This window comes from Bufo gargarizans, chromosome 8 (assembly GCF_014858855.1).
Source record: "Bufo gargarizans isolate SCDJY-AF-19 chromosome 8, ASM1485885v1, whole genome shotgun sequence".
Lineage (NCBI taxonomy): Eukaryota > Metazoa > Chordata > Amphibia > Anura > Bufonidae > Bufo > Bufo gargarizans.
In genome coordinates, this window is record NC_058087.1 from 102,512,807 (window position 1) to 102,540,092 (window position 27,286).

General features: G+C 43.7%; 1 protein-coding gene across 3 annotated transcripts in view; it reads right to left on the reverse strand.

The window, feature by feature from the left end:
* INPP1 (inositol polyphosphate-1-phosphatase) overlaps nt 1-27,286 on the reverse strand; it is a 149,484-nt gene that overhangs the window by 74,836 nt on the left and 47,362 nt on the right. For all 3 annotated transcript variants that reach the window (XM_044304079.1, XM_044304077.1, XM_044304080.1), the window contains exon 3: nt 10,918-10,978. In XM_044304079.1, the coding sequence (XP_044160014.1) occupies nt 10,918-10,978 (61 nt within the window). The remainder of the gene's footprint in view (nt 1-10,917; nt 10,979-27,286) is intronic.

Below are 27,286 nucleotides of genomic sequence, written 5' to 3' on the forward strand. Positions count from 1 at the left end.
CAAGATAATGCTAGACCACATTCTGCATCAATCACAACATCATGACTGCGTAGGAGAAGGATCCGGGTACTGAAATGGCCAGTCTGCAGTCCAGATCTTTCACCTATAGAGAACATTTGGCGCATCATAAAGAGGAAGGTGCAACAAAGAAGGCCCAAGACGATTGAACAGTTAGAGGCCGGTATTAGACAAGAATGGGAGAGCATTCCTATTTCTAAACTTGAGAAACTGGTCTCCTCGGTCCCCAGACGTCTGTTGAGTGTTGTAAGAAGGGGAGATGCCACACAGTGGTGGAAATGGCCTTGTCCCAACTTTTTGGGGATTTGTTGACACCATGAAATTCTGATTCAACATATTTTTCCCTTAAAATGGTACATTTTCTCAGTTTAAACTTTTGTTCCGTGATGTATGTTCTATTCTGAATAAAATATTAGAAGTTGGCACCTCCACATAATTGCATTCAGTTTTTATTCACGATTTGTAGTGTCCCAACTTTTTGGGAATCCGGTTTGTATAACAGGTCGGCCCATCTTAGACAGTCCCTAGTGCTCACAGTGGAGAGCACATTCCTGGCAAAATGGCAAGGACCCTATGAGATAGTTGAGAGGGTGGGTGAAGTTAACTATTGGGTACATCAGCCAGGTAGGAGAAAGCCCTATCAGATTTACCACATCAACTTACTTAAGCCATGGAAACATAGGGATCCTCCTGAAGCCCCTTGTCTGATGACCCAACCAGACGCCAACCATAGAGAATTTGAAGATTGCAGAAGTCCTGTCCCCTACCCAAAAATACCAATGAAAGCTCCTGTTGCAGCAGAATTGGGACTTGTTTACAGAAACACCAGGGTTAAACTCATCTTACACAACATTGGTTATCACAGAGCCTCATGCAAGAGCAAATTTAAAACCGTATAGGATTCCCGAGGCCCGTAGGGAGGTAGTTTCCAAGGAGATCCAGACCATGTTAAAGCTGGGGGTGATTGAGGAATCTCAAAGTGGGTGGTCCAGTCCCATACTGCTAGTCCCAAAGCCCAATGGAGGGTGGCGATTCTGTAACGACTACGGTAAGTTAACTGAGGTATCCAAGGTAGATGCATACCCCATGCCCCTGGTAGATGAGCTTATTGAGAGACTAGGGCCAGCTCGCTACATAACTACCCTAGATCTTACCAAGGGGTATTGGCAAATTCCTTTATCGAAAGAAGCTAGAGAACAGCGTTTTCCACACCAGAAGGGTCCTTCCAGTACATAAGGATGCCATTTGGTTTGCATTGCTTTCCAGAGGGCTATGGACCAGATCTTACGCCCACACAGGGAATATGAAGCAGCTTACTTGGATGACAGTGATCTTCAGTCGTGAGAGTGTGTCACCTCTGTAAAGTTCAAGCCGTCCTAGATGCGCTAAGAAAGCCCAGATCCACTATAAATCCAAGTAAGTGTGCCATGGGGATGGAAGAGGCCAGGTACTTGGGGTACATCATGGAAGAGGGGTGATAAAATTAAGTAAATAAACGGTGTAGGCTATCGAAGAATGGCCCCTCCCACTTACAAAGAAACAGGTTAAGGCATTTCTCGGTATTGTGGGATATTATAGGAGATTTGTCCCCAAGTTCGCTGACATAGCAGTACCCCTGACCGACCTTACAAAGGGAGGAAAGTCTGCTATGATCAAGTGGTCCCCCGAGGCTGAAGAGGACTTCCAGAAGCTTAAGTCGGCCCTCTGTAGACAGCCAGTCTTGGTAGCTCCTGACTTCTCCCAAGAGTTTATCATTCAGAAGTAGGCTTAGGGGCAGTGATGTCCCAGGTCATAAATGGGGAGGAGCATCCAGTTTGTCATCTCAGCATAAAGCGGTCCGACAGAGCGGAATTGTTCTACAATTGAGAGAGAGAATGCTTGGCCATTAAGTGGGCAATTGATTACCTCCAATACTACCTCCTGGGGAGGAAATATATAAGGGAGAAAACGGGCAACAATGCCAGTGTCACCCGCTGGTTTCTGGCTCTACAGGATTTTAGGGTTTCTGTGGAGCATCTCAACTTATTCTCTTTCTCTCTGGGACTTTTTCCCCCCACTAAATTTCTGTTCTGACTCAGAATAAGAGCCCTAGCAGCACAGGTAGCAGCAATATTAGGTTTAAAAAGGCACCTAATGACTCATAGGTTCTCTTAAAAAAAAAAAAAAAAAAAAAAGCTTTCTATCTGTGGGATCTTTTAAATGGAATCTGTCACCAGCGACCTCCCTATCCAACTGCTTGCATACACATAGCTGTGGTTCACCAGATTAAAACGCTGTTCCTCTTTGTTGATCCGAGGCTACGTTCCCGAGTTATGCAACTTTTTTTTTTTTATATACGAATTAGGCTTTGTTGCAATGAGGGAGTCACTACTGCTATGCTTGCACCCAAGCTCCACACCTTTGCATACAAAAAAAGTATCAATTTGGGAAAATAAAAGAAAAACTTTTAAAATCAGGTGAACCAAAGTCCTATGTTTCTATGCAAATAGTCAAATAGGGAGGTCGCTGGTGACAGATTCCCTTTAACTGACCCAAATCATCAAAGAGAAGGGAGGACCTATGAGACACCTTAATATAGACCTCAATTTTTGGAGCACCATCCCAAATTACAGAATTGGACTCAAAGGGATATTTACATTTTACCAACCCCGAGATAGAGCTACAATGCCAGAAGATGCCAGTAGCACATAGGTTAAGAAATGACAAGCTCAGAGTCTTGTCTAGAAATGCTCACAGTTTAGGGAATAAGATCAATAAAATTAAGGGTTTTAATGGCATCTAAGAATATAGATTTAGTGGTGGTTACCGAGACGTGGTTAAATGGGAGTAATGACTGGGATATAACAATACCAGGGGTCTCTGCATATAGGAAAAACAGAGAAGGCAAGAAGGGGGAGGGTTGGCCCTGTATGTGAAAAATAGCATAAAAGCTAATTTCCTAATACAAGTTAGCAAGACCAATTTAGAGTCAGTTTGGGTTACCTTCCAGCTTGATAATCATAAGGTAACTCGTGTAGGTGTGATATATAGACCACCTAGCCAAGTCAAAGAATTAGATAATCTACTAGTTGAGGAAATAGCTAAAATGACATTGAAGGGGGAAGTTATCATTATGGGAGACTTTAAATCTTCCTGATCTAAACTGGAAAACCAAAATAGCTAGTTCTGCCAGGAGTATAGATATTCTAAATTCACTACTGGGATTATCTCTACAGCAAGTAGTTGAGGAGCCAACCCGGAAGGAAGCCATTTTAGATTTAGTATTCACAATTGGGATTTTGGTATATGATATTACTGTAGGGGAAAGCTTGGGATCTAGTGATCACCAGTCAGTGTGGTTTACTTAAGTACACTGACTGATTCACACAAAAACAAAAAGTTTAAGATTTGAGAAAACAGACTTTCCTAAAATTAGATTAGTGGTATACGAGTCCCTATCAGATTGGAACAGTTTCAATGGAGTCCAGGGGAAATGGGACTACTTAAAAGTGGCACCATTGAAGGCAACAGAAAATTGGATTAGGCTTGTCAGTACAAGCAAAAAAAGGAAGAGACCATTGTGGTACTCAGCAGAAGTGGCCAAAATCATTAAAAACTAAAAGATAGCATTTAGTAGTAAAAAAAACAAAAAAAAAAAAAAAAAAGGCCAAGCAAGTTATAAGAGATTCTAAAGCACAGGCAGAAGAGAAATTAGCTCAGTCAGTGAAAAAGGGCGATAAGACATTCTTCAGATACATAAATGAAAAAAGGAAACTAAAACAAGTTATTACCAATTTAAAAACAAAAGGAAGGTATATGGAAGAAGATAAAGAACTAGCGGACTGCCTCAATGAATACTCCTGTTCAGTTTTTACAAAGGAAAATGAAGGAAAAGAACCTCAGTTAGGAAGGAAGACTAATGAATCTTTTGATGCATGTGTCTTTACAGAGGAAGAGGTTCTAAGTCAGATTTCTAAAATTAATACAAATAAGTCACAGGGGCCTAATGGGGTACACCCAAAGCTATTTAAAGAGCTCAGCAGTGAACTAGCAAAACCATTAACAGATTTATTTAACCGATCACTGGTAACAGGAGTCGTCCCAGAAGATTGGAAATTAGCAAATGTTGGGCCCACTCACAAGACAGGTAGTAGGGAGGAATCTGGCAACTATAGGCCAGTTAGCCTGACATCAATAGTGGGGAAATTAATGGAAACTATACTTAAGGAGAGGATTGTGGAACATCTAAAATCCCATGGATTGAAAGATTAAAAACAGCATGGGTTTACTTCAGGGAGATCATGCCAAACTAAACTTATTGATTTTTTTTTTGATTGGGTGACTAAAATAATAGATGACAGAGGTGCAGTAGACATTGCTTATCTAGAGTTTAGTAGGGCTTTTGATACTGTCTCACATAGAAGGCTTATCAATAAATTGCAGTCTTTGGGCTTGGATTCCCATATTGTTGAATGGATTAGGCAGTGGCTGAGGGACAGACAACAGAGGGTTGTAGTTAATTGAGTATATTCAGACCATGGTCTTGTTACCAGTGGAGTACCACAGGGATCTGTTCTGTCCTAACAGTCCTAACCTCAGAATCTGAGGAAAGGTATTTAGGGGTCATTATTTCAGAAGACTTAAAAGGTAGGAGGACAATGTCAGAGCAGCAGGAAATGCTAACAGAATGCTTTGGGTGTATAGGGAGAGGCGTTACCAGTAGAAAGAGGGAGGTGCTCATGCCGCTCTACGGAGCACTAGTGAGACCTCATTTGGAGTATTGTGCTCAGTAATGGAGACCATATCTCCAGAAGGATATTGATACTTTGGAGAGAGTACAGAGAAGAGCTACAAAACTAGTACATGGATTGCAGGATAAAAATTTACCAGGAAAGATTAAAAGACCTTAACATGTATAGCTTGGAAGAAAGACGAGACAGAGGGGATATGATAAAAACTTTTAAATACATAAAGGGAATCAACAAGATAAAAGAGGAGAAAATATTTAAAAGAAGAAAAACTGCTACAAGAGGACATTGTTTTAAATTAGAGGGGCAAAGGTTTAAAAGTAATATCAGGAAGTATTACTTTACTGAGAGAGTAGTGGATGCATGGAATAGCCTTCCTGCAGAAGTGGTAGCTGCAAATACAGTGAAGGAGTTTAAGCATGCATGGGATAGGCATAAGGCCATCCTTCATATAAGATAGGGCCAAGGGCTATTCATAGTATTCAGTATATTGGGCAGACTAGATGGGCCAAATGGTTCTTATCTGCTGACACATTCTATGTTTCTACCAACCGCTTTAATTCCCTAGAAATAAGAGTAGCCAAATTCTTATGAATAAAGAGATTTTTCCTTTCTATCTTCTAACCCCTCAAAACATAATATCCTGTTCAGTTCATACTTCCTTAGGTTCCTCAATATTCATAGTAGCCCTTTCCACAACTGATCTACATCATCTGTAGGAAAAAAGGGGTTTTGTCCTCAAAGAACCCCCCCAAATCTTGCTCCGGGCTTTCAAATCCCCAGAGATGCCCTTCTGAGTAATTTGAGACAGAAGAGGATTTATCTCGAGAATACCTGTAGGGTGTCCGTTTTACTCTTAAAGGGAATCTGTCACCTATTTTGACCATATGAAACAGTTAACAGCAATGTGCAATAAAGTACCTTCTTACCTACATGGGTCTTCTTTCATTTATTCAACTTTTCATTCTTATTAAAAAGTGATTTTTCTGATATGCAAATAAAGTCTCAAGTTGCCCAGAGAGGCGTTATTACTTTGCTCTAGTGCCCAGTAACACCCCCCTGCAGTGCCCGGCCCGCCTTTCTTCCAAGCCCCGCCGGACTCCTAAGAAATAAATGTCCTCCCACATACTTGCCGAACGGCGCCGCCCCCTCCCCACTACGTCATTTAATTTATTCACTGCATCGTCTGTGCTCCCTCCTCTTTGCCTACGGCGCAGCCCTCTCCCCACTACGTAATTTCATTTATTCACTGCATCGGCCCTTGCTTCCTCCTCTTTTGTCCTCCTCCGAAATCCCACGCAGGCGCAGTATCGCTGAGTGCCTGCACGATACTCCTGCTCCAGAGGGCAACAGCCTCACTTGTGTCACTGGGCATGCGCCAATCCCAGCGACACTAATCAGAGCACTGTTGCCTCTGAGAGATTCTAGAGGAGGAAGCATGGGCCGGTGCGTGCAGTGAATAAATCAAATGAGGTAGTGGGGAGGGGGCGGCGCCGTAGGCAAAGAGATGAGGGAGCACAGACGATGCAGTGAATAAATTAAATTACGTAGTGGGGAGGGGGCGGCGCCGTTCGGCAAGTATGTGGGAGGATATTTATTTCTTAGGAGGCCGGCTGGGCTTGGAAGAAAGGCCGGCTGGGCACTGCAGGGGGGCGTTACTGGGCACTAGAGCAAAGTAATAACACCCCTCTGGGCACCTTGAGACTTCATTTGCATATCAGAAAAATTGCTTTTTAATAACAATGAAAAGTTGAATAAAAGAAAGAAGACCCATGTAGGTAAGAAGGTACAAACCGGATTCCAAAAAAGTTGGGACACTATACAAATCGTGAATAAAAACTGAATGCAATGATGTGGAGATGGCAAATGTCAATATTTTATTTGTAATAGAACCTAGATGACAGATCAAACGTTTAATCCGAGTAAATGTATCATTTTAAAGGAAAAATACGTTGATTCAAAATTTCACGGTGTCAACAAATCCCAAAAAAGTTGGGACAAGTAGCAATAAGAGGCTGGAAAAAGTAAATTTGAGCATAACGAAGAGCTGGAAAACCAATTAACACTAATTAGGTCAATTGGCAACATGATTGGGTATAAAAAGAGCTTCTCAGAGTGGCAGTGTCTCTCAGAAGCCAAGATGGGTAGAGGATCACCAATTTCCACAATGTTGCGCAGAAAGATAGTGGAGCAATATCAGAAAGGTGTTACCCAGCGAAAAAATTGCAAAGACTTTGCATCTATCATCATCAACTGTGCATAACATCATCCGAAGAGTCAGAGAATCTGGAGCAATCTCTGTGCGTAAGGGTCAAGGCCGTAAAACCATACTGGATGCCCGTGATCTCCGGGCCCTTAAACGACACTGCACCACAAACAGGAATGCTACTGTAAAGGAAATCACAGAATGGGCTCAGGAATACTTCCAGAAACCATTGCCAGTGAACACAATCCACCGTGCCATCAGCCGTTGCCAGCTGAAACTCTACAGTGCAAAGAAGAAGCCATTTCTAAGCAAGATCCACAAGCTCAGGCGTTTTCACTGGGCCAGGGATCATTTAAAATGGAGTGTGGCAAAATGGAAGACTGTTCCGTGGTCAGACGAGTCACGATTCGAAGTTCTTTTTGGAAATCTGGGACGCCATGTCATCCGGACCAAAGAGAACAAGGACAACCCAAGTTGTTATCAACGCTCAGTTCAGAAGCCTGCATCTCTGATAGTATGGGGTTGCATGAGTGCGTGTGGCATGGGCAGCTTGCATGTCTGGAAAGGCACCATCAATGCAGAAAAATATATTTAGGTTCTAGAACAACATATGCTCCCATCCAGACGTCATCTCTTTCAGGGAAGACCCTGCATTTTTCAACAAGATAATGCCAGACCACATTCTGCATCAATCACAACATCATGGCTGTGTAGGAGAAGGATCCGGGTACTGAAATGGCCAGTCTGCAGTCCAGATCTTTCACCTATAGAGAACATTTGGCGCATCATAAAGAGGAAGGTGCAACAAAGAAGGCCCAAGACGATTGAACAGTTAGAGGCCTGTATTAGACAAGAATGGGAGAGCATTCCTATTTCTAAACTTGAGAAACTGGTCTCCTCGGTCCCCAGACGTCTGTTGAGTGTTGTAAGAAGGGGAGATGCCACACAGTGGTGAAAATGGCCTTGTCCCAACTTTTTGGGGATTTGTTGACACCATGAAATTCTGATTCAACATATTTTTCCCTTAAAATGGTACATTTTCTAAGTTTAAACTTTTGTTCCGTGATTTATGTTCTATTCTGAATAAAATATTAGAAGTTGGCACCTCCACATCATTGCATTCAATTTTTATTCACGATTTGTATGGTGTCCCAACTTTTTTGGAATCCGGTTTGTACTTTATTGCACATTGCTATGTTAACGGTTTCATATTGTCAAAATAGGTGACAGATTCCCTTTAAGGCCTCTTTCACATTTGCATTGTCCGGATCCGGCGTGTACTCCACTTGCCGGAATTACACGCCGGATCCGGAAAACGCAAGTGTACTGAAAGCATTTGAAGACGGATCCGTCTTCAAAATGCTTTTAGTGTTACTATGGCAGCCAGGACGCTATTAAAGTCCTGGTTGCCATAGTAGGAGCGTGGGGCGGTATACTTACAGTCCGCGCGGCTCCTGGGGCGCTCCAGAATGACGTCAGAGCGCCCCATGCGCATGGATGACGTGCCATGCGATCACGTGATCCATGCGCTTGGGCGCCCTAAAGTCACTCTGGAGCGCCCCAGGAGCCGCACGGATGACAAGTATGCTGCTCCCCCGCTCCCCGCTACACTTTACCATGGCTTTATCTTTAGCGTCCCGGCAGCCATGGTAACCATTCAGAAAAAGCTAAACGTCGGATCCGGCAAAGCGCCGAAACGACGTTTAGCTTAAGGCCGGATTCGGATCAATGCCTTTCAATGGGCATTAATTCCGGATCCGGCCTTGCGGTAAGTCTTCAGGATTTTTGGCCGGAGCAAAAAGCGCAGAATGCTGCAGTATTTTCTCCGGCCAAAAAACGTTCCGTTCCGGAACTGAAGATATCCTGATGCATCCTGAACGGATTTCACTCCATTCAGAATGCATTAGGATAAAACTGATCGGGATTCTTCCGGCATAGAGCCCCGACGACGGAACTTTATGCCGGAAGAAAAGAACGCAGGTGTGAAAGAGCCCTAAGGGCACTATGGACTTCATCTCTTCATTCCTACATTTGATCATAGATGAGGATTCCTCCGACATCCTACTTTCAATGTGGGAGTGAAAACGCAGCATAATTTATGCTGGACCTAACTTGGTCTTACACAAAGCACATTCCTTATGGGGCGTTTTACTAACCAACTTTCTAGGCTTATCCTATGAAAAATAAGGAATAAAGAACTTACATCAGCATAAGACTAATTAAAGGGGTTGTTCACTTTTGTTATATTGATGTCCAACACATTAGCACTTGAATGCAGCACTAATGGAATGTCTACTTCCTTCTCATGTGAATAGGGCAGAGCTGTCCTATTAAAGTGAATGGGGACAGTGGAGCTTTAGTTACACCTGCTCACCGCTGCCATGTCAATCGAGAACAGGTAAACAGAAGAAAACACATCACTCCCACGAGCGATGCATGCTCTTCAAACAGATGATCGGCGGGGGTTCCGCCAGTCGCCCCCCCCCCCCCACTGATCTGATATTCATCAATATCACAAAAGAGGCTGCGCTGCCACTCTGGTGCAAAATTAAAGGAGGCCAAGTGTTCAGTGAATCCATGCAGTCAGTCTCATATGCCAACTTTAGGCCATAAGAGGCCTTGCAGGCATATTATGTGGTGTATGGAAAAGGGAACTCATCTGGCACACCCCAAACCCAGCCAGCACCAGAAAACACTGGGAGCAACTCCTCTCTGCATTTGTTCCTCTCTTAGGATAGCAAACCACTGAGGGCAGTGGGAGGGTCTACCTTTATACATCTGCAGGTTTTCTGTGCTGGGAGGCAGACCCTCTCCAGGTGCAGTCATGAGTGAGGGGAAAAATATTCTAAGAGGTAAATTGGCTTCCAATGAAAATGACCCTAGAGTGTGTTGGGGAGGAGAAGCAATATGGCAGCCACTAGCTCTCCTGCTCCACAGACATTCCTGAACTCTACTTTTGTCCCTTGTGTGACAAAAGAACATTACAAAGGTTTACCATTGTGCACATCAAGATTAGGGCAGAGGGAGTATTCATATAAGAAAAAAAGTGTATCTGTTTCCTGCTGAGGACATTTTGTTAACCCTGCACATATGGAGGTGGCATGGTGGACTGACTAAAAAAGTTGTAAAAACATGGAGATTTCCACAGTACAAATTTACTGAACCTCTGAAGAAAACCCTGATGTCAAAAACAATTGCTGGTAAACATCATCAACTTGACACACTAACCAGACAAGACATTTTTTTCTTTTGTCTAGTAAAAGAAATCTGCCAGCTCCTAAACAAGAGTAAGCGGTGTATAGTATATCATTTTTATCTTCATGTTCACTTGCAATCCGACACAATCCAGCTGTTAAATGCACTGAGAGGACAACCTCTGAGTCCTTTCCATTATGTGCATGAGTACAAGTGTCCTCTTAATGCATCTTACAACTAGTTTGTAGGAGCACACCATTGGAATGTAAGCGACTATGAGGATAGAAATTACATGACTTGGCATCACTCACAATATACACCGATTACTCTAGTTTGGGGGATAGGGTGTTTTGGAGCTGACATTTCAGTTAAATAATTTTTCCTTCACAAATGACTAAATAGTCTGTTTGAAATTGCAATTTAAAGGGGTTCTTTTGGATTTTTATATTGATGGTCTACCAACAGGATAGGCCATGAACACCAGATCGATGAAGGTCCAACACCCCCTGCACCCCAAATGATCAGATGCTTAGAAGTAGCGCCAGCACTACAAAGCTCTGTTAAACTAGGAAGTGAATGAAGCTGGCTACTGCAGCAGTGCTTCCCTTCACTTCACTGCAAAACCAACTGTAGCACTTACAGTGGACAAAACTGTATAATTCCGGTCTCAGAGCTCCTCCTGAACAGCTGAACAGAGTGGGTTCAGGATGCTGGATCTCTTACAAACAAATATTGACAGCCTATCCTAAGAACACATTTAACATTACTTACCAAGATCATTTGTGAATTCATTGGATTCTTCTCCCCTTATACTTTTCTCTAAACCTGGAAACTAAAATATGAACAGTAAATACATTTTCATGCAGCCATATAAAAGCTTATTTTTTGCAGGAGTCCTATTTATTATTTATTTACTATGTCTTGTATTGGGAGAAAAATTGGGAGAAAAATTCTTTGTAGGGTAAAATTGAAAAAAATGCAAAAACAAAGCCCAATTCTGCTAAGATTTTTTGGTTTTTGACATCGCAATGTGAAATGTGCACTAATAATGACATGATGTCCTTATTCTGCAGCTCAATACCATTACCGAGATACTAAACTTGTATAGTTTTTACTTTTAAAAAATACAAACCTTTGAAATAAAATCTAAATTTTCTTTGCATCAGCATTTTCTGACAGCCATAACTGTTTATTTTGGTATTGTTTATACATTTTTATATGTAAATTGGTAAAGAGTGGTTATTTAACCCCTTAAGGATCGGGCTCATTTTCACCTTCAGGACCAGGCCATTTTATGCAAATCTGACCAGTATCATATGTGGTGATAACTTTAAAACGCTTTGACTTATCCAGGCTATTCTGAGATTGTTTTTTTCGTCACATATTGTACTTCAGGACACTGGTAAAACTGAGTACAAGAAAAAATTTATAAATAAATACCAAATTTGCCAAAAATTTGGAAAAATTTGCAAATTTCCAAGTTTCAATTTCTCTACTTCTATATACTTTTTATATATGCATTATAGAAGTAGAGAAATTGAAACTTGGAAATTTGCAAATTTGGTATTTATTTATAAATTTATTTTTATAGAAACTGCCGGATCTCTGCTGATCGGGGGGAGGAACGACTGCAGGATGAGAACGCTCGACCTCGAGCGCCAAGTGCCGGCGATTAAGGGGTTAAATATAAAATTTATATATAATTTTTTTTTTTCTTTTTTCTTTTAAAAACTTTAGTTTTACTTTTTACTTAGTAACTATTACCCCCCTTAGGGGGTGAGTACATGGGATCTTTTGATGCCTTGTCCTATTCACCCTAAGGCCTCTTGCACATGACCGTATGGCTTTTTCAGTATTTTGCGGTCTGCAAAAAACGGATCCTTAAAAATTACGGATGGCGTTCATGTGCATTCCGTTTTTGTGGAACGAACAGCTGGCCCCTGATAGAACAGTACTATCCTTGTCCTTTATGCCGACAATAATAGTACATGTTCTATCTTTGACCGGAACGGAAAAACAAATACGGAAATGGAAGGCATACTTTTTTTACGGATCCATTGAAATGAATGGTTTTGTATACGGTCCATATATGGAATGTAAACTGAAAAAAAAGCCGAAATTAGACTTACAGGTAACTCCGTTTCTATGCCACGACAGCACACAAGGAGATTGACCCCTGACCTCTGTAGGGGCAGAAACAGAGAAAGGTTTAAACTCCCCTCACACCACCAACACCGGTGTTTACAAAATTATAAAGAGCAAAAGGTGATGGTTAACACAAAAGAGGAAAAAAAGAGAAATATAACCTAAGGAAAGGTATTACTTCATACCCACCAGAAGGTTACCTTAAAAAACAAATAATTGGGAGGGAATAATGTGCCATCGTGGTGATCTCATGGAAACTGAATTACAGGCAAGACTAATTCCAGCTTTCCATATTATGACCACGACGGCACACAAGGAGATATACAAAATAATAAATCAAAGGGCTGGGGCGACTGCCTGAAGGACTTTACGTACAAAAAGACAAGTCAGAATTTCTTAAAAGATCTATAGTGCTTCATGAATGTATGAACACTAGACCATGTAGCGGCCCTGCAAATGTCTTCTAAAGATGCTCCTGCTTTCTCCGCCTGAGAAGAAGACATAGCAGAAGAAGACATAGCCCTAGTCGAATGAGCTTTCAAATTTTCTGGACAGGGAAGGCCCGGAGTCTCATAGCAGAGGGAAATGGTGTCCCTAATCCACCTGTCTAAAGGAAGATTGGCATTTTTTTGCCCTTGTTTCTGCCTGAAAATTGAATTAGAAGGCTATCTGACTTCCTGAAATCTTTGGTAGTCTCAATTTAATTCTAGACTGCACATCTGACATCCAGGGTATGGAAAAGGCTCAAAAGGGTAACGTGTTAGACCAGGGAGAACAATATTAAGGTCCCAAGGGTGAATACGAGACTTTAGAGTTGGTTGAAGCCTGGAGGCTGCTCTCATGACTCTTTGTATCCATCTGTGGTTGGCAAGATCGGAATTGTAAAAACACCTGTACTTTGAGGGTGGATGGTCTAAGCCCCAGCTCAAGTCCCTGCTGTAAGAATGCCAAGATCTGGATGTTTGGTCATTCCAGGTTTGGAGATGGGTTTCCCGACCAGGAACAGAATATTTTCCATATCTTGAGGTATATTGCAGAAGTTACTTTCTTCCTGCATGCTCTAAGTGTGGATATTACTCTGTCCAAAAGACCTTGATGCTTCAATATCTGGATTTCAGGATCCAGGCTCCTAGTTTCAGGAACTCTGGATTGGGGTGCAGAAATCGGACCCTGATGAAGATCCTTCCTGGGTGGAAGAGGCCAAGGATCAGAGATGGAGAGCTTCTTGAGGGAGCCAAACAAGTTTTTCTTCGGCCAAAATGGGGTTATTACAATTAACGTTGTACTGTCTTGGTAGATCTTTTGAATCACTTTGGGAATGAGCGGAAGCGGAGGAAAGGCGTAACAGACTCCAGTTCCATTGCAGGGTAAATGCATCCAATGCCCAGGGATTGTCCCGTGGGTTTAGGGAACAAAAGTTTGCAGCCTTCGTATTTTCCTTTGTAGCAAACAGGTCCACTTCTGGATCTGTCCACTAACATTTGAAAAACGTCTGAGTTCAGGGACCATTCTGTCTTGTCCAATTTCCTCTGACTAAGGTAATCCGCCTCTAGATTCAGTAACCCCTTGAGGAAGATCGCAGAAATGGATTTCACATTTTGTTCTGCCCAGTTAAAGATTTTGTTGGATAAGTACAGGAGATTTTTCGATCTTATTCCTCCTTGATGGGAGAGATAGGCAACGGTAGTTGTGTTGACCGAAATAAGCTTTAGGTGGAGACCGTGACGATTCCCTTCTGCAGCTTTCAGGAATTCCCATACTGCCATTAGTTCTCTGAAATTTAAGGATTGAGAGCTGATCAATTGGGGCCAGGAGCCCTGATAATAATAGTCCCCTACTTCCACCCCACATCCTGACTGACTTGTGTCCGTCATGATTTGTACATAAGGAGCCTTCTTCCACAAGACTCCCCTTGAGAGATTTTTTGAGACTGCCCCCAATTTAGGGAAAACTTTACCATGTGAGGAACGGACACTCTGTAATCCAGGGTAATCTGTTGTCTGTTCCAAACTCTGAGAATCCAGGCTTGTAAAAGGTGGAAAATGCAGTTGACTACAAGGTACTGCAGGTATGTATGAATTGAGTAGGCCTAGGAGACTCATTGCTTCCCTTATGGAGCAGATTTTCTTCTTTTGAAATATTCTGATTTTGTCTCAGAGATTTTTGACCTTGTCTTGGGGAAGAAGAGTGGATTGAATATAAGAGTCTAGAATGACTCCCAGGAAACCTATTTTTGTTGACGGTTGTAGGTTTGATTTTTTTGGTGTTCACTATCCAGCCCAGTTTCCTCAGTGTTGACAGGAAAGTGTATAAGTCTACCAAAGGTGGTCTTCTGTGTGGCCGATTAGGAGAAAGTAGTCTAAGTATGGGACTAAGATTAGTCCTTTTTGCCTCAAGAAAGCCACCATTTAGATTACAAGTTTTGCGAAAATCCTGGGTGCAGAGGAAATTCCAAATGGAAGGGCTGTGAATTGATAAGGATTATATCAACCCTCTGTGGTCCCTGATGGCGAATCTCAGGAACTTCTGGGAGTTGGCATAAATTGGAACATGGTAGTAGGTGTCCCTCAGGTACACTGAGCACATTAGGGCATCTTTTAATATATTAGGGAAATTATGGACCCTAGAGACTCCATCCTGAATTTTCAGTACAATATGAATATGTTCAGGGATCTTAGCTCTATAATCGTACGAAAAAAAGAGCCCCCTTTCTTTCCCACTAGGAATAGATTGGAGTAAAAACCAAGTCCTTGCTCTGAAATTGGAACCCTTATTACCACTTCCATCTTTAAAAAGGTCTTGTACACCCTGTCAGATTCTCTTTCCTGATCTGTCAGAGACTGGACACAATGAACCTGTTTGGGGGGTAATGAAGACAATTCTATTCGGTAACCAGACTTAATCTCCCGAGCCCAGGGGTTCGGGGAAATTAATGCCCAAGACTACACAAAATTCTTCAGTCTCCCCCCTACATTGGCGTCATTGTCTATCACTAGGCTTGCTCTGAGAAGTAGGGAAAAAGCCCCTACCTCTGCCCCCCTTAGGGTAGCTCCAGTGTCCCAATTTTCCCTTTCCTCTATATGATCTATCCTGGCCCAAGGAAGAACAAAAGGGATATTTGCTTCTGTATGGTCTGTCCTCAGGAAAAAAAATTTTTTCTTATCTGAGGCTTTTTCCAAGATTTTATACAGTACGGGCCCGAAAACACACACTACTTCATTTTAGAAGTCTTGACCCCCAACCAACACTTCATCCAACGAGCTCAGTGAGCCGCATTGGAGAGGCCCACGTCTTTGGCTAAGAATGTTACAAACTCGGCAGAGGCATCCGTCAAGAAAGCAGTGGCCGATTTTAGCAAGGGAATAGAATTCAAGATCTCCTCTCTAGGGGTTTTATCCCGAATATGATTTTCAAGCTCGCTTAGCCAAAAGGCACATGGAACTAGCGACAGATGTTGCAGCGATATTCGATTTAAAGGTGTGCTGCAGTTTATTTAAACTGATGATCTATCCAGAGGATAGATTATCAGCATCTGATCGGCGGGGTTCCGACACCCAGGAACCCCTCCGATCAGCTGTTCGAGCTGTTCCCGGGTGTCGGATCCCCACCAATCAGATGCTGATGATCTATCCAGAGGATAGATCATCAGTTTAAACAAACTGCAGCACCCCTTTAAGGTTAAACATCCCTTCTTCCCACAATTTGCTTTCCTGTCCATGGGATCCCATAACTGGGATGCGTCTTCAAAGGGTAATACTGTCTTCTTATTGACCTTTGTCACTTGCACGTCTATCTTAGGTATCTCATCTAATATCTTAGATTCTGTTGGATCAAAGAGCAGACTGTTTTTTAAAGCTTTGGACAAACCCAGATGTTTTTTTTGGGGTCCGACCATTCCTCCAAAATCATGTCTCTTATGTTTTCATTAATAGGGAATACACATGTCTTTTTAACCCTTAGTCCCCAAACATTTCTCCCTGGATGGAAGTTTTTTTTTTGCACCTCTTCCACCCCCATAGTGGCCATAGTGGGGGGGGGGGAGAGGACCCTTAGGAGAGACAAGGAGGATTTAATTTCTTCCTGCATCATAACTCTGAAATCATCCATTAGTGATACAATCCTAGCATAATTATTTGGAAGCCGCTTGAAACATTATATACACTGACAGCTTTTTAGGTTTCTTCTTTGCCTCCTTGGAAACCTAAGAGGCGAGAACAGACCAAATCAGGAGGGGCTACACACAAAAATAGGGGTGGGCGATATGGCCTAAAATCTATATTGCGATATAATTTTTAAGCATGTGCGATATGCGATATATAGGGCTAGAACCCTTGTCATAGGACTTTATACTCTCCCTGCTGCCCTGTGCTTTGTGCACACAACAGCAGGGAGCTGACCATGGCAGCCAGCCTATCATCCGCCCCCCAGCTTCTCCCTCTTATCAGCCCCCTCTGGTAACTCAAACCCACCCCCCCTCCCATCCCAGTATTAATCATTGGTGGCAGTGGGCAGTTTGATCGGATTGTGACCAAGAACACTACTGTTCGAAACACGTAAATCTACTGGGAGTAAGTGGGAATCAGTGCCACTGTATGCTGTATTTACTCTGAACATTTTGGTGAATAAAGATCGGAATTGCTAAAGCGTCTGCCACTGGTGCTGGAGCCTCTTTTCTTATTATGTGGACCTACATCGGGACTGGCTTGGGTCCGCTCCGTGCACCACTACACAGGATGATATAGGTGAGCTGGCTGTAACTTTTTCTTCTAGTTCCGATTGGAGTCCCAGCAGTGTAATGCTGGGGCTTCGATCGGTTACCACGGCAGCCAGGATGCTACTGAAGTCCTGGCTGCCATGGTATGTTAGTGAGCAGCATTATACTCACATGCGCCGTGGCCGCCGGGTGCGCCTTCTTCTCAAAGGTCTGTGCGGCGCATTGCTAATGCTATAAGCATTCGTAATGCGCCGCACAGACAGAAGAAGGAGCGACTGGTGGCCACGGCGCACGTGAGTATAATGCTGCTCACTAACATACCATGGCAGCCAGGACTTCGGTAGCGTGACTCCTGGCTGCCATGGTAACCGATCGGAGCCCCAGCATTACACTGCTGGGACTCCGATCGGAACTGCCCACTGCCACCAATGCAGAGACTGAAGAACATTTAATTGCGGCGGATCACAGCGTGCAGTCATAGGGGACGGGATATGGCCGGCACATGAACGCTACGTTGTTATTCAGGCAGGCATTCATTGGTGGCGCAGTGGCCATAGTCCCTCCCATCCTCCTCCTACTTAGTTCTTATTAGTGGCCAGCGGCAGCCGCGCACAGTGGGGAGGGAGGGACTCCCTCCTTCTCCACTGGTGCCGGGTCAGGAGAACTTGGAGCCGAGAGCGAGATCATTCACTACCGCTCCGTGGTCATGTAGCGATATAGGCAATATGCACAAAATCCATATCGTGGCACAAATTTATATCGCCCACCCCTAATATAATTTATAATGATTACACTTACCAGTAATCAGATTTTCCAGACCCCACGACAGGACCATAGAGAGAGGGATCCACCCCCAGGGACAGGAAACCTACAGAAATAAAAAGTGTGGAGCCTCTCCTCCCATTCAGTGGATTACAGAGCAAGAGAGGGACTCCTACACCATTAATCAGTCCGAGCTGAACAGCATATAATTGCATAAACAATACAGATCTTGAGAAAGATTTTTTTAATATATTTTTTGCTACTCCATGTGAATACAGAAACCATCGCCAAGCGAGGGAATAAGGAAGGGTGCTGTCGTGGGGTCTGGAAAATCCAATTACCGGTAAGTGTAATCATAATTTTTTCCCTCCCCCACGACAGCACCATAGAGAGAATTACAGAGGAAAGAACCCTTCCTAGGGTGGGACCACTGCTTGCAAAACCTTTCTACCGAAAGAAAGATCAGAGGAAGAGTGCAGATCCAAACGGTAGTGACGGAAAAAAGTAGAGGGAGAAGACCACGTGGCCGCCTTACAAATTTGCTCAATAGAAGCCCCCAACCTTTCTGCCCAAGAAGTGGAAACTGAGCGAGTAGAGTGAGCCTTCACCGAGACTGGAGGAGACATGCCCTCCTCCAGTTAAGATTGTATAATGCCCAGTCTAAGCCACCTAGACAGGGTACTTTTGGTAGCCTTCTTCCCTTTATTCGATCCTGAAAAGAGAACGAATAAAGCAGAAGACTTTCTCCATTCTTCCGTAATTTTAAGATACTGAATTAAGCATCTCCGTACATCTAGGGTATGAAACGTCACCTCTCCAGAATTTTTGGGATGGTTGCAAAAGGAGGGAAGAATAATCTCTTGGGACCTATGGAATTTAGATGACACTTTGGGTAAAAAGGCCGGATCAGGCAGAATAATACAACTCTATCCTCCAGAATTGTAGTGAAGGGGGAATTGATGGAAATGGCCTGTAACTCGCTTATCCTTCTAGCAGTAGTGAGGGCCACTAACAAAACAAGCTTGAAAGTAAGAAGCTTTATGCTTACAGAATCAATAGGTTCAAAGGGTACTTTGGTTAAGGAATTAAGCACGATGTTAAGATCCCACGGGGGAACTCTAGGGGATAAGACTGGCGTCATCTTATCTACCGCTTTAAAGAATCTAGTGATCCATGGATTGGAGGCAAAGTTCCGCTCGAATAGAACTGACAGGGCAGAGACCTGTACTTTAACAGTACTCTTAGCAAGACCTAAGGAAAGGCCTTTCTGTAAAAATTCCAGAACCTGGGAAATGGGGACAGACAAGGGCAAATAAATTCAATACATTTCTTCCACGTTCTAGCGTAGATGGAAACCGTAATAGGTTTTCTGCTCTTAAGCAAGGTCGTGATGAGCTCCTGGGAGAAATAAGTTCCGCTCAAATTCCATGCAGTCAGATGGAGACCACTGACTGCATGATGAAGAACTGGACCTTGGGACAACACATCCAGCAGGTCTGGCAGAATCCAGGGGTCTGAGATCAACATCGTCTGGAGCAGAGTGAACCATGCCCTCTTGGGCCAAAAGGGGGCAATGAGGATGACCCTTGCCCTGTCCTTCCTGATCTTTTTTAGGACTGCTGGGATCAATTGGAAGGGGGGAAAGGCATATGCTAGGGGGAAGTCCCACTTCAGGAGAAAAGCATCAACCCCATAGAGGGATTCTCTTGGATTTAGGGAACAAAAGACTTCCACTTTTTTGTTCTGGCTTGTACTGAAGAGATCTATGACTGGCATGCCCCACGACTCGCTGATCCTGGAAAATACTGAGGTGTTGAAGGACCATTCTCCTTGCTTTAATGGATGTCTGCTGAGAAAATCAGCGTGAACATTCTCCTTCCCCTTTATGTGGAGGGCCGATACGTGGCTGACTTGTTTCTCTAGAATCGCTAATAATTTTTCTGCTTCCCACCGTAGGGACACCGACCTTGTCCCTCCCTGGTGGTTCACATATGCCACAGTCGTCCGATTGTCCGAAAGAATCCTCACGTGGCCTGTGCCTAGTAGTGGCAGAGAAGCTTTTACGGCTAGTCTTACAGCTACCAATTCTTTCCGGTTGGAAGAGAATGATTTTTGGACTGGGGACAATAGACCCTGAAAATTGTATTGTCGAACGTGGGCACCCCACCCCCAAAGGCTCGCATCCGTGGTCAGAACAATAGGATCTGGGTAGGACCATGGAACTCCCTGAACTAGATTGTCCCTGTCCAGCCACCAAGATAGACTCCTTCTGGTTGTGTCTGAAATTTTTATCCTGACATTCAACATCCCCTTGTGCTTTTTGAAGGCTGTCAAGATAAAGTTGGGCCCACTCTACTGCCGGGATGCAGGAAGTAAGGGATCCTAGGACAGACATGGCCTTTCGAAGAGGCAGGGATGTGGAAGAGAGGGATTTGACTTGATTACATATTTTTGTACTTTTTTCTTCTGGGAGATATACTTTGAGTCTGAGTTTAAAACTAGGCCAAGGAACCGCTGAATCTTGACCGGTTTTAATTTGGATTTTTTTGTAGTTTACTATCCAACCTAGCTCCTAAAATGTCTGAACAACAGTCTGAACGGTCCTTTCACAATCCAGCCGGGAACTCGCAATAATCAGAAAGTCGTCCAGATATGGAACTATCAAAATGTTTTTGATACTTATGAAAGACACCATCTCTGCTACTACTTTCGTAAATATTCTTGGGGCCATAGACAGGCCAAAGGGTAATGCCTGGAACGGATATTGCCGAATCTGACCCTCTATTGGAATCGCCACTCTCAGGAATTTCTGAAACCTCTGGTGCATTGGTATATGGAAGTAAGGGTCTTTTAAATCAAACACAGCCATAAAACAATGAGGAAAAAGAAGCTGGAGCGTATTCCTCATTGTTTCCATCTTGAACTTTTTGAACACCAGAAATTTGTTCAAATCCCTGAGATTGATGATAGTCCTGTGTGTACCATCTGGTTTTGGAACCAGAAACAGGGGGGAGAAAAACCCCTTTGGATTGCTCTTCTGGAGGAATGGGAATCAAAATATTCTTCTTGATAAGGTCCAAAACTTCTTTTATTATGGGAAAACAGCAAACACAAATGCTTTTTGTAATGACGAATCTTTGCGGAGGCAAAGAATAGAATTCTGGTTTTAGACCTGAACAAATAACATCCAAGACCCAAGGCCCTGCAATCCTTTCCCAAGCTTTCTGGAAGAATTTTAGCCTTTCTCCCACCTCTAACCTGGCGTCATTGTTGTTTCTTATTAGCAGAGGAAGAGTTTCCGAATAGGAATCCTTTCCCCAAAAAAATTCTGGATCCGAATCTCTGATCCTTATCCCTGCTTGGCCTTCTGCCCGCATTATTTCTATAGTGCGAAAGGACTGACTATTCCAGGAACCAAAGATTGCAGCAGGATTAGGGACCGGAAACCTTTTCCTCCTATCAGCTGCTTTTTCTAAAAGGTCGTCTAACTCTGGTCCAAACAAAAATTCTCCCTGGCAGGGGATATTAAATAAGCTCTGTTTGGAGGCTATATCACCACCACTCCAACTTTTTAACCAAAGAGCCCTACGCGCAGAATTGGTGAGGAAGGCCGACTGTGCGCTAAGCTTAATAGAATCAACTGACGCATCTGTTAAGAAGTCAGCTGCTTTTTGTAAAGTTGGCAAGGAGGACAAAATCTTATCCCTAGGGGCTCTTTCTTTTAACTGCACTTCTAGCTGCTGTAACCAGAGAGCTAAAGTCCTAGCCGCGACTGTAGCCGCTACGGCAGGGCAAAAGGATAAAGGTAGAGGCCTCCCAGGCACCCCTAAGGAAGCTTTCAGCCTTTTTGTCTAAGGGCTCTTTAAGCATACCAGTATCTTCAAAAGGAAGTGAGGATTTTTTAGACACCTTAGAGATGGCCACATCGATTTTAGGAGCTTTCCCCCAAGAGGAAGAAGTCACTTCTTCAAACGGATATTTACGCTTAAAGGCCGTAGAGGCAAATACTTTCCTGTCTGGCTTCCTCCATTCTCTCTGAATTAAGGACATAATGCTGCTATGTACGGGAAAACAACGACCCTTCCTTTCCTGTAGCCCCTCAAACAAAGAGTCTGCTACAGATTTATCCTCCTTAACATCCTCAATGTTCATGGTAGATATAACTTTTAAGTAGTTTGTCTGTATCTTCTGAAGGAAAAAAGGTGTTAGACATAGACTTGTCTTCAGATGAGGAACCAGACGAGGACGACCCTGGTTGTGTGTGTCACTGTCGTCTGATGAGAAGTCATGAGATCAGGATAAAAGTGCAAGATCTGGCCTAACAGATGTTTTTGCCCTCTTGCCTGACTTAAGGGAATTTTTAACCTCCGTCTTAATGAGCGATCTAATGTTTTCCAATATGGATGGTGATTTGTCCAAAATGGTCTTATCAATGCATATTTGGCACAATTTCTTCCCATAAGAAGAAGATGGAGAAGTTCTGCACAGCGCACACTCCTTGTTTTTTTTCTTTTTGCCAGCATTTTCTTTGGTTTAGGCTGGAAAAAAAGAGCACAAAGGCGTAATTTTAATAAAAAATTGCCAATTAACTGAGCCACTTACCCCCTGAAGATCGAAGCACTACCAGGATGGGATTCATTTCACCCTCAGCAGATTCCTGTCTTCTTTCTTCCTCCATTTGTATACCGGATGGAGGAGGTAGGGAGTCTATACACTTATAGAAAACAAAGAGGGGGTATAGTTAATCTATTTGGCCCATAGTTTTTGTTACCCATGTAACAACTACCAGGAGGCTCCTACATGTGGATATAGATGGGCACAGACCGTCCTGTATAGCTCACTGACTGGTCTGGCTTGCCTCCCTTAAATACAAAAACCGGCGTCTGTTCCTCCTGCCGCTTTAGAAGCGCGTCACAGCCGGTATCCTGAAACTGGAAGTCGTGCATATGCGTTCCACGCCTCGATGGAGCTGGAGGTAAAACCGGAAGTGCGTCATACCCTCCGCGAGTACCGGCCCACGCTAACGCTGCTCCAGCCGACTCCAAGTGGCAGAGCCTTGCGTTCAAGGATACCCCTTCCAGACACACAACTGGCGTTTCTCATGAGGCAGAGCTCTCCCTGAGAGTTACCCACATGGCTGCCGCAAGATACGGAGGGACCCTGGAGCACCTCCGTATCCTAGGGTCCTGTCAGCCTGCCCAGCAGCGCGATGGACCATGGCAGCAACCGACGGCCCTCTAGGAAACTCCTAGGAAGCAAGAAAGACCGCCGGTAAGACCTAAAAGAAAAACTGTAGGTCTCCCACTCCAAGGACAGGGAACCACTGAATGGGAGGAGAGGCTCCACCCTTTTATTTCTGTAGGTTTCCTGTCCCTGGGGGTGGATAGAGAGATAAAATATATAATATAGAGATATATATATATATATATATATATATATATATATATATATATATATACACACACACACATACACATATACATACACATATACATACACACACACATACATACATATACATACACATACATACATACATATCTCCTAAAAAACTCACAAGTGTATTGACAAGAGGAGGGGGGGGGGGAATTAAATGACTCCCTGACCAGACAGAGCACTCGACACAGACATGAATCATTTCTCCCCACAGGAAGACTTGGAGAGCAGCACTGGAATATCTCCTGGTGATCGCAGCTCTGGACCAGACATGCTGCCACACCGCTGCGACTAGTTTCTGCACCCCCATGTGCTCTGCCACTTAGGACGCCGCACCAGTCACTTCCAGAGCTTTTTTTTAACCCAGCTTAACCCACCAGGGACAAGGTGGGAGAAGTCGCTCTGGGAGCAGGCTCCAGATCAACCTGAGTGAGTCCTCCCGATCCTCCCCCTGCCAAGCGTTAATACAAGACCGCGGGAGAGCAGGGGGACACCATGATCCAAATATGGTGTAGCGGTAAGCATTTTCATGTCCCTGAACAGGGAGACCTTTCTCCGCCCTGTCCTCTGTAGGGACAGGAAACACTAGTGTTGGGGGTATTTAAACCCTTCTCTGTTCCTGCCAATACAGAGGTCAGGGGTCAATCTCCTCGTGAGCCGTCATGGTGATATGGAAAAAACTTTGTGTGCGTAGAGGCCTAAGAGATCCATTAGGATGAGTAGGATTTTGACATGTTACTTGCTGATCTGTGTCTCATGCACAGCTTAGCAGGGTGGTTACTATGACAGTCAGGCCCCAGGCTAAGTCATGGTAACAGATCAGAGCCCCCCCCCCCTGCGATTTCACTGCCACATCCTTCTGCCTTAACTCTCAGATGCCAGACGGATGACATCACCAAGAACCTGTGGTACCTCCCCCTCCCCCCCATGTAAACAGAAAAAGGTGGCCCTATTTTTGAAATTGCAAATGTTTAATTTTCACAAGATAATTGGAAACTGCTGTTTGGGCACATGGCAGGGTTCATTAGAGAAGGAGCACTATGTGCATTTGAGGCCTAGTTTGGTGATTGATACAGTACTGACTGACAATTGCAGAGGCTCTGCAGTGAAGTAAAAAATAAATTATATAACACTGGGGGTCTGAGCTGAGGTCTGATTAACATTGGGGATCAATATCTGGAAAAATAGTTTCTTATTTTTCTGCGTCTTATCGGGCAAAAAAAAATAACTTTTTCATCATAAAATCTCTTTAATTAATCTGTATATAAAATCGCCATATAACATCAATAACAGTTTTATTTTTCTGTCAACGTAGCTGTGTATGGGCTTATTTTTTGCACGACAAGCTGTAGTCGTTTTTGGTACCATTTTGGCGTACATGTGACTTTTGAACACGCATGTCCTTTTTTTTGAAGGTGAAGTGGACAAAATTTTTTATTCTGTCAGTGTTTTTTTTTTATTTTTATGGGGTTCATCATATGGCATATAAGATATGATAACTTTATTTGCATCGACCAGCAGGATATAGTCATACAGCTAATTTTTATATATAAATGTCATTTTTTACTACTTCTTTGCAATACTATATTTTAAAAAGGCACACAAGCCACTTACTAAGTAATTGTTATTACCGTATTTTTCGCCCCGTAAGATGCTCCCCCCCCCAAAAAAAGTGGGGTAAAGTGCCCCTGCGTCATATGGGGCGAATGCTGACAATTTGCATCGCAGACTGCGATGTATTAGTGAGGAGGGACTGTAGTAGGCGGGGAGGGCGGCGGGGCAGTGCATGCACTGTACTCTAGCCCCGCCGCTCAGTATGTACTGTATTATACGTAGTGTTAATTATCATATCTAAACTGTATAATGTTGCGCTCTCCCTGCGTACCGGTACACATCACGCTCCTGTAGTAAGCACTAGCAGCTAGCAGGCAGGTCGGGCGGCTGTAACTCACAGAGGTCACATGCCTGCTCCGCCTACTTTATGAATGAAGCAGGTGGAGCAGGCACGTGACCTCCGTGAGCAACAGCCGCCCGGCCTGCCTGCTAGCTGCCAGTGCTTGCTACAGGAGCGTGACATGTGTAGCGGTAAGTACGGTACACATGGGGAGCGCATCATTATTCAGTTTAGATATGATGATTAACGCTACGTATAATACAGTACATACTGAGCGGCGGGGCCAGAGTACAGTGCCTGCACTGCCCCGCCGCTCTCCCCGCCTACTACAGCCCCTCCCTAGGAATCTGTGGATGGGATAATGATGGGGGGGGAGGAGATCTGTGGATGACACCTATCACATATAGCAGTGTCATCCACAGATCCACTACCCCATATTAGTGCCCTCCACAGATTCCCCCCCATCATAATGCCATCCACAGCTCACCCCCATATCAGTGTCATGCACAACAGACTGCCATTAGTTCAAACCCACCAAAAGCACACCTTCTGGTTAAAAATATTTATTTTCTTATTTTCCTCCTCAAAAACCTAGGTGCATCTTATAGGGCGAAAAATATGGTATATTGCTTTCTTTGCTGGCTGGATTCACCGACTACCCTGCAATCCAGCAGCTGTGGCCATGCCTGCACACTATAGAAAAAAGCATTAGCCAGTGTGCGCTCCCACGGTCACAGCCACCAAAAAGACGCCTAGGTTTTTTGGTGTGCAAGCACGGACACTGCTGCTGGACTGCGGGGTGGTTGTAACCCCTGGAAACAAGCAGTGAAAAATGAATCAAGCCAGCAAAGAAGTCAATATAGACAATCGCAATACATTAGTAAGTGCCTTGTATTAACTTTGTCTAAATGATAAATGCTACTAGCTGAAGTGAGACAAGCACTTTAAAGGGGTTGTGTCATCTCAGACAATGGGGGAATATCGCTAGGATATGCCCCCATTATCTGATATAGGTGGGACAGGCACGTATCTTGTAAACGGAGCTGGCAAAGTCCCAGAGGGCACACAAAGCACGTGGAACTGACCTCCATTCATTTTTATGGGACAGCCGAAAATAGCCGATCACTGGCTCGGCAATTTCCGTGGGCCTCATAGAAACGAAGGGGAGCGGTGGCCACGCAAGCATGGTGCACTCCGAATAATTTCGGTCACTAGCCACTCTGCTATTTTTAGGGGCCAATAGGAAGGCTTGGTGGTGGCTGCAGTTCACAGAAATACAACAGTTTATGACCATATATGGGGTATGGGCACACTGCAAGGCTCAGAAGGGAAGGAGTCCATATGGTTTTGGAGGGCAGATTTTGCTGGAATAGTTTGAGTGCAATGTCACGTTTGAAGAAACACTGGAGGTACCCCTACAGTGGAAACCCCAAAAGGGTTAGTCCATTTTGGAAACTAACTCTCTTTTGAGGGGGTGTAGTAAGTGCTCTGATCCCACAGGCATTTCACAGAAATTAGAAACGTGGCTGTGAAAATTAAAAATTTAATTTTTTTCAACTAAAAATGTTTCTTTAGCCCCAGATGTTTTATTTTAACAAGGGGGTAACAAGAAAAAAAAAAAAAAAACCTACACAGTTTGTTACCCATTTTTCCCTGAATATGGCAACACTTCATATGCAGTCATAAACTGCTGAATGGGCACACAGAAGTACTCAGAAGAGGAGGGGCACTATATGGCTTTTGGAGGGCAGGTTTAACTGGAATAATTTTCAAACATCATGTCTCATTTGAAGACGCCCTAATGCATCACTACAGTAGAAACTTGGCCATAAAAATTTCGATTTAGGTCAAATTTTTTCATTATCACAAGGGGGTAATAGGAGAAAATGTACCCCAGAATGTTTTACCAATTTCCTCCTGAATACAGCAACACCTTATATGTGGTAATAAACTGCTGTATGTGCACACGGCAGAGCTCAGAAAGAAGGAAGGAAGACCCATATGGAGCGCAGATTTCACTGGAATAATTTTCAAGTGCCATGTTTCATTTGCAGAGACTATGAGGTACCCCTAGACCCCCTTTGGGGGTCAGAGAGGGAGCCCCCTTCCTCTGCAAATCCCGTAGATGCCACAGTCAGTATTAAAGCGAAAAATAAGGTAATGATAAACTCAAGATAAGCTGTTCTGCC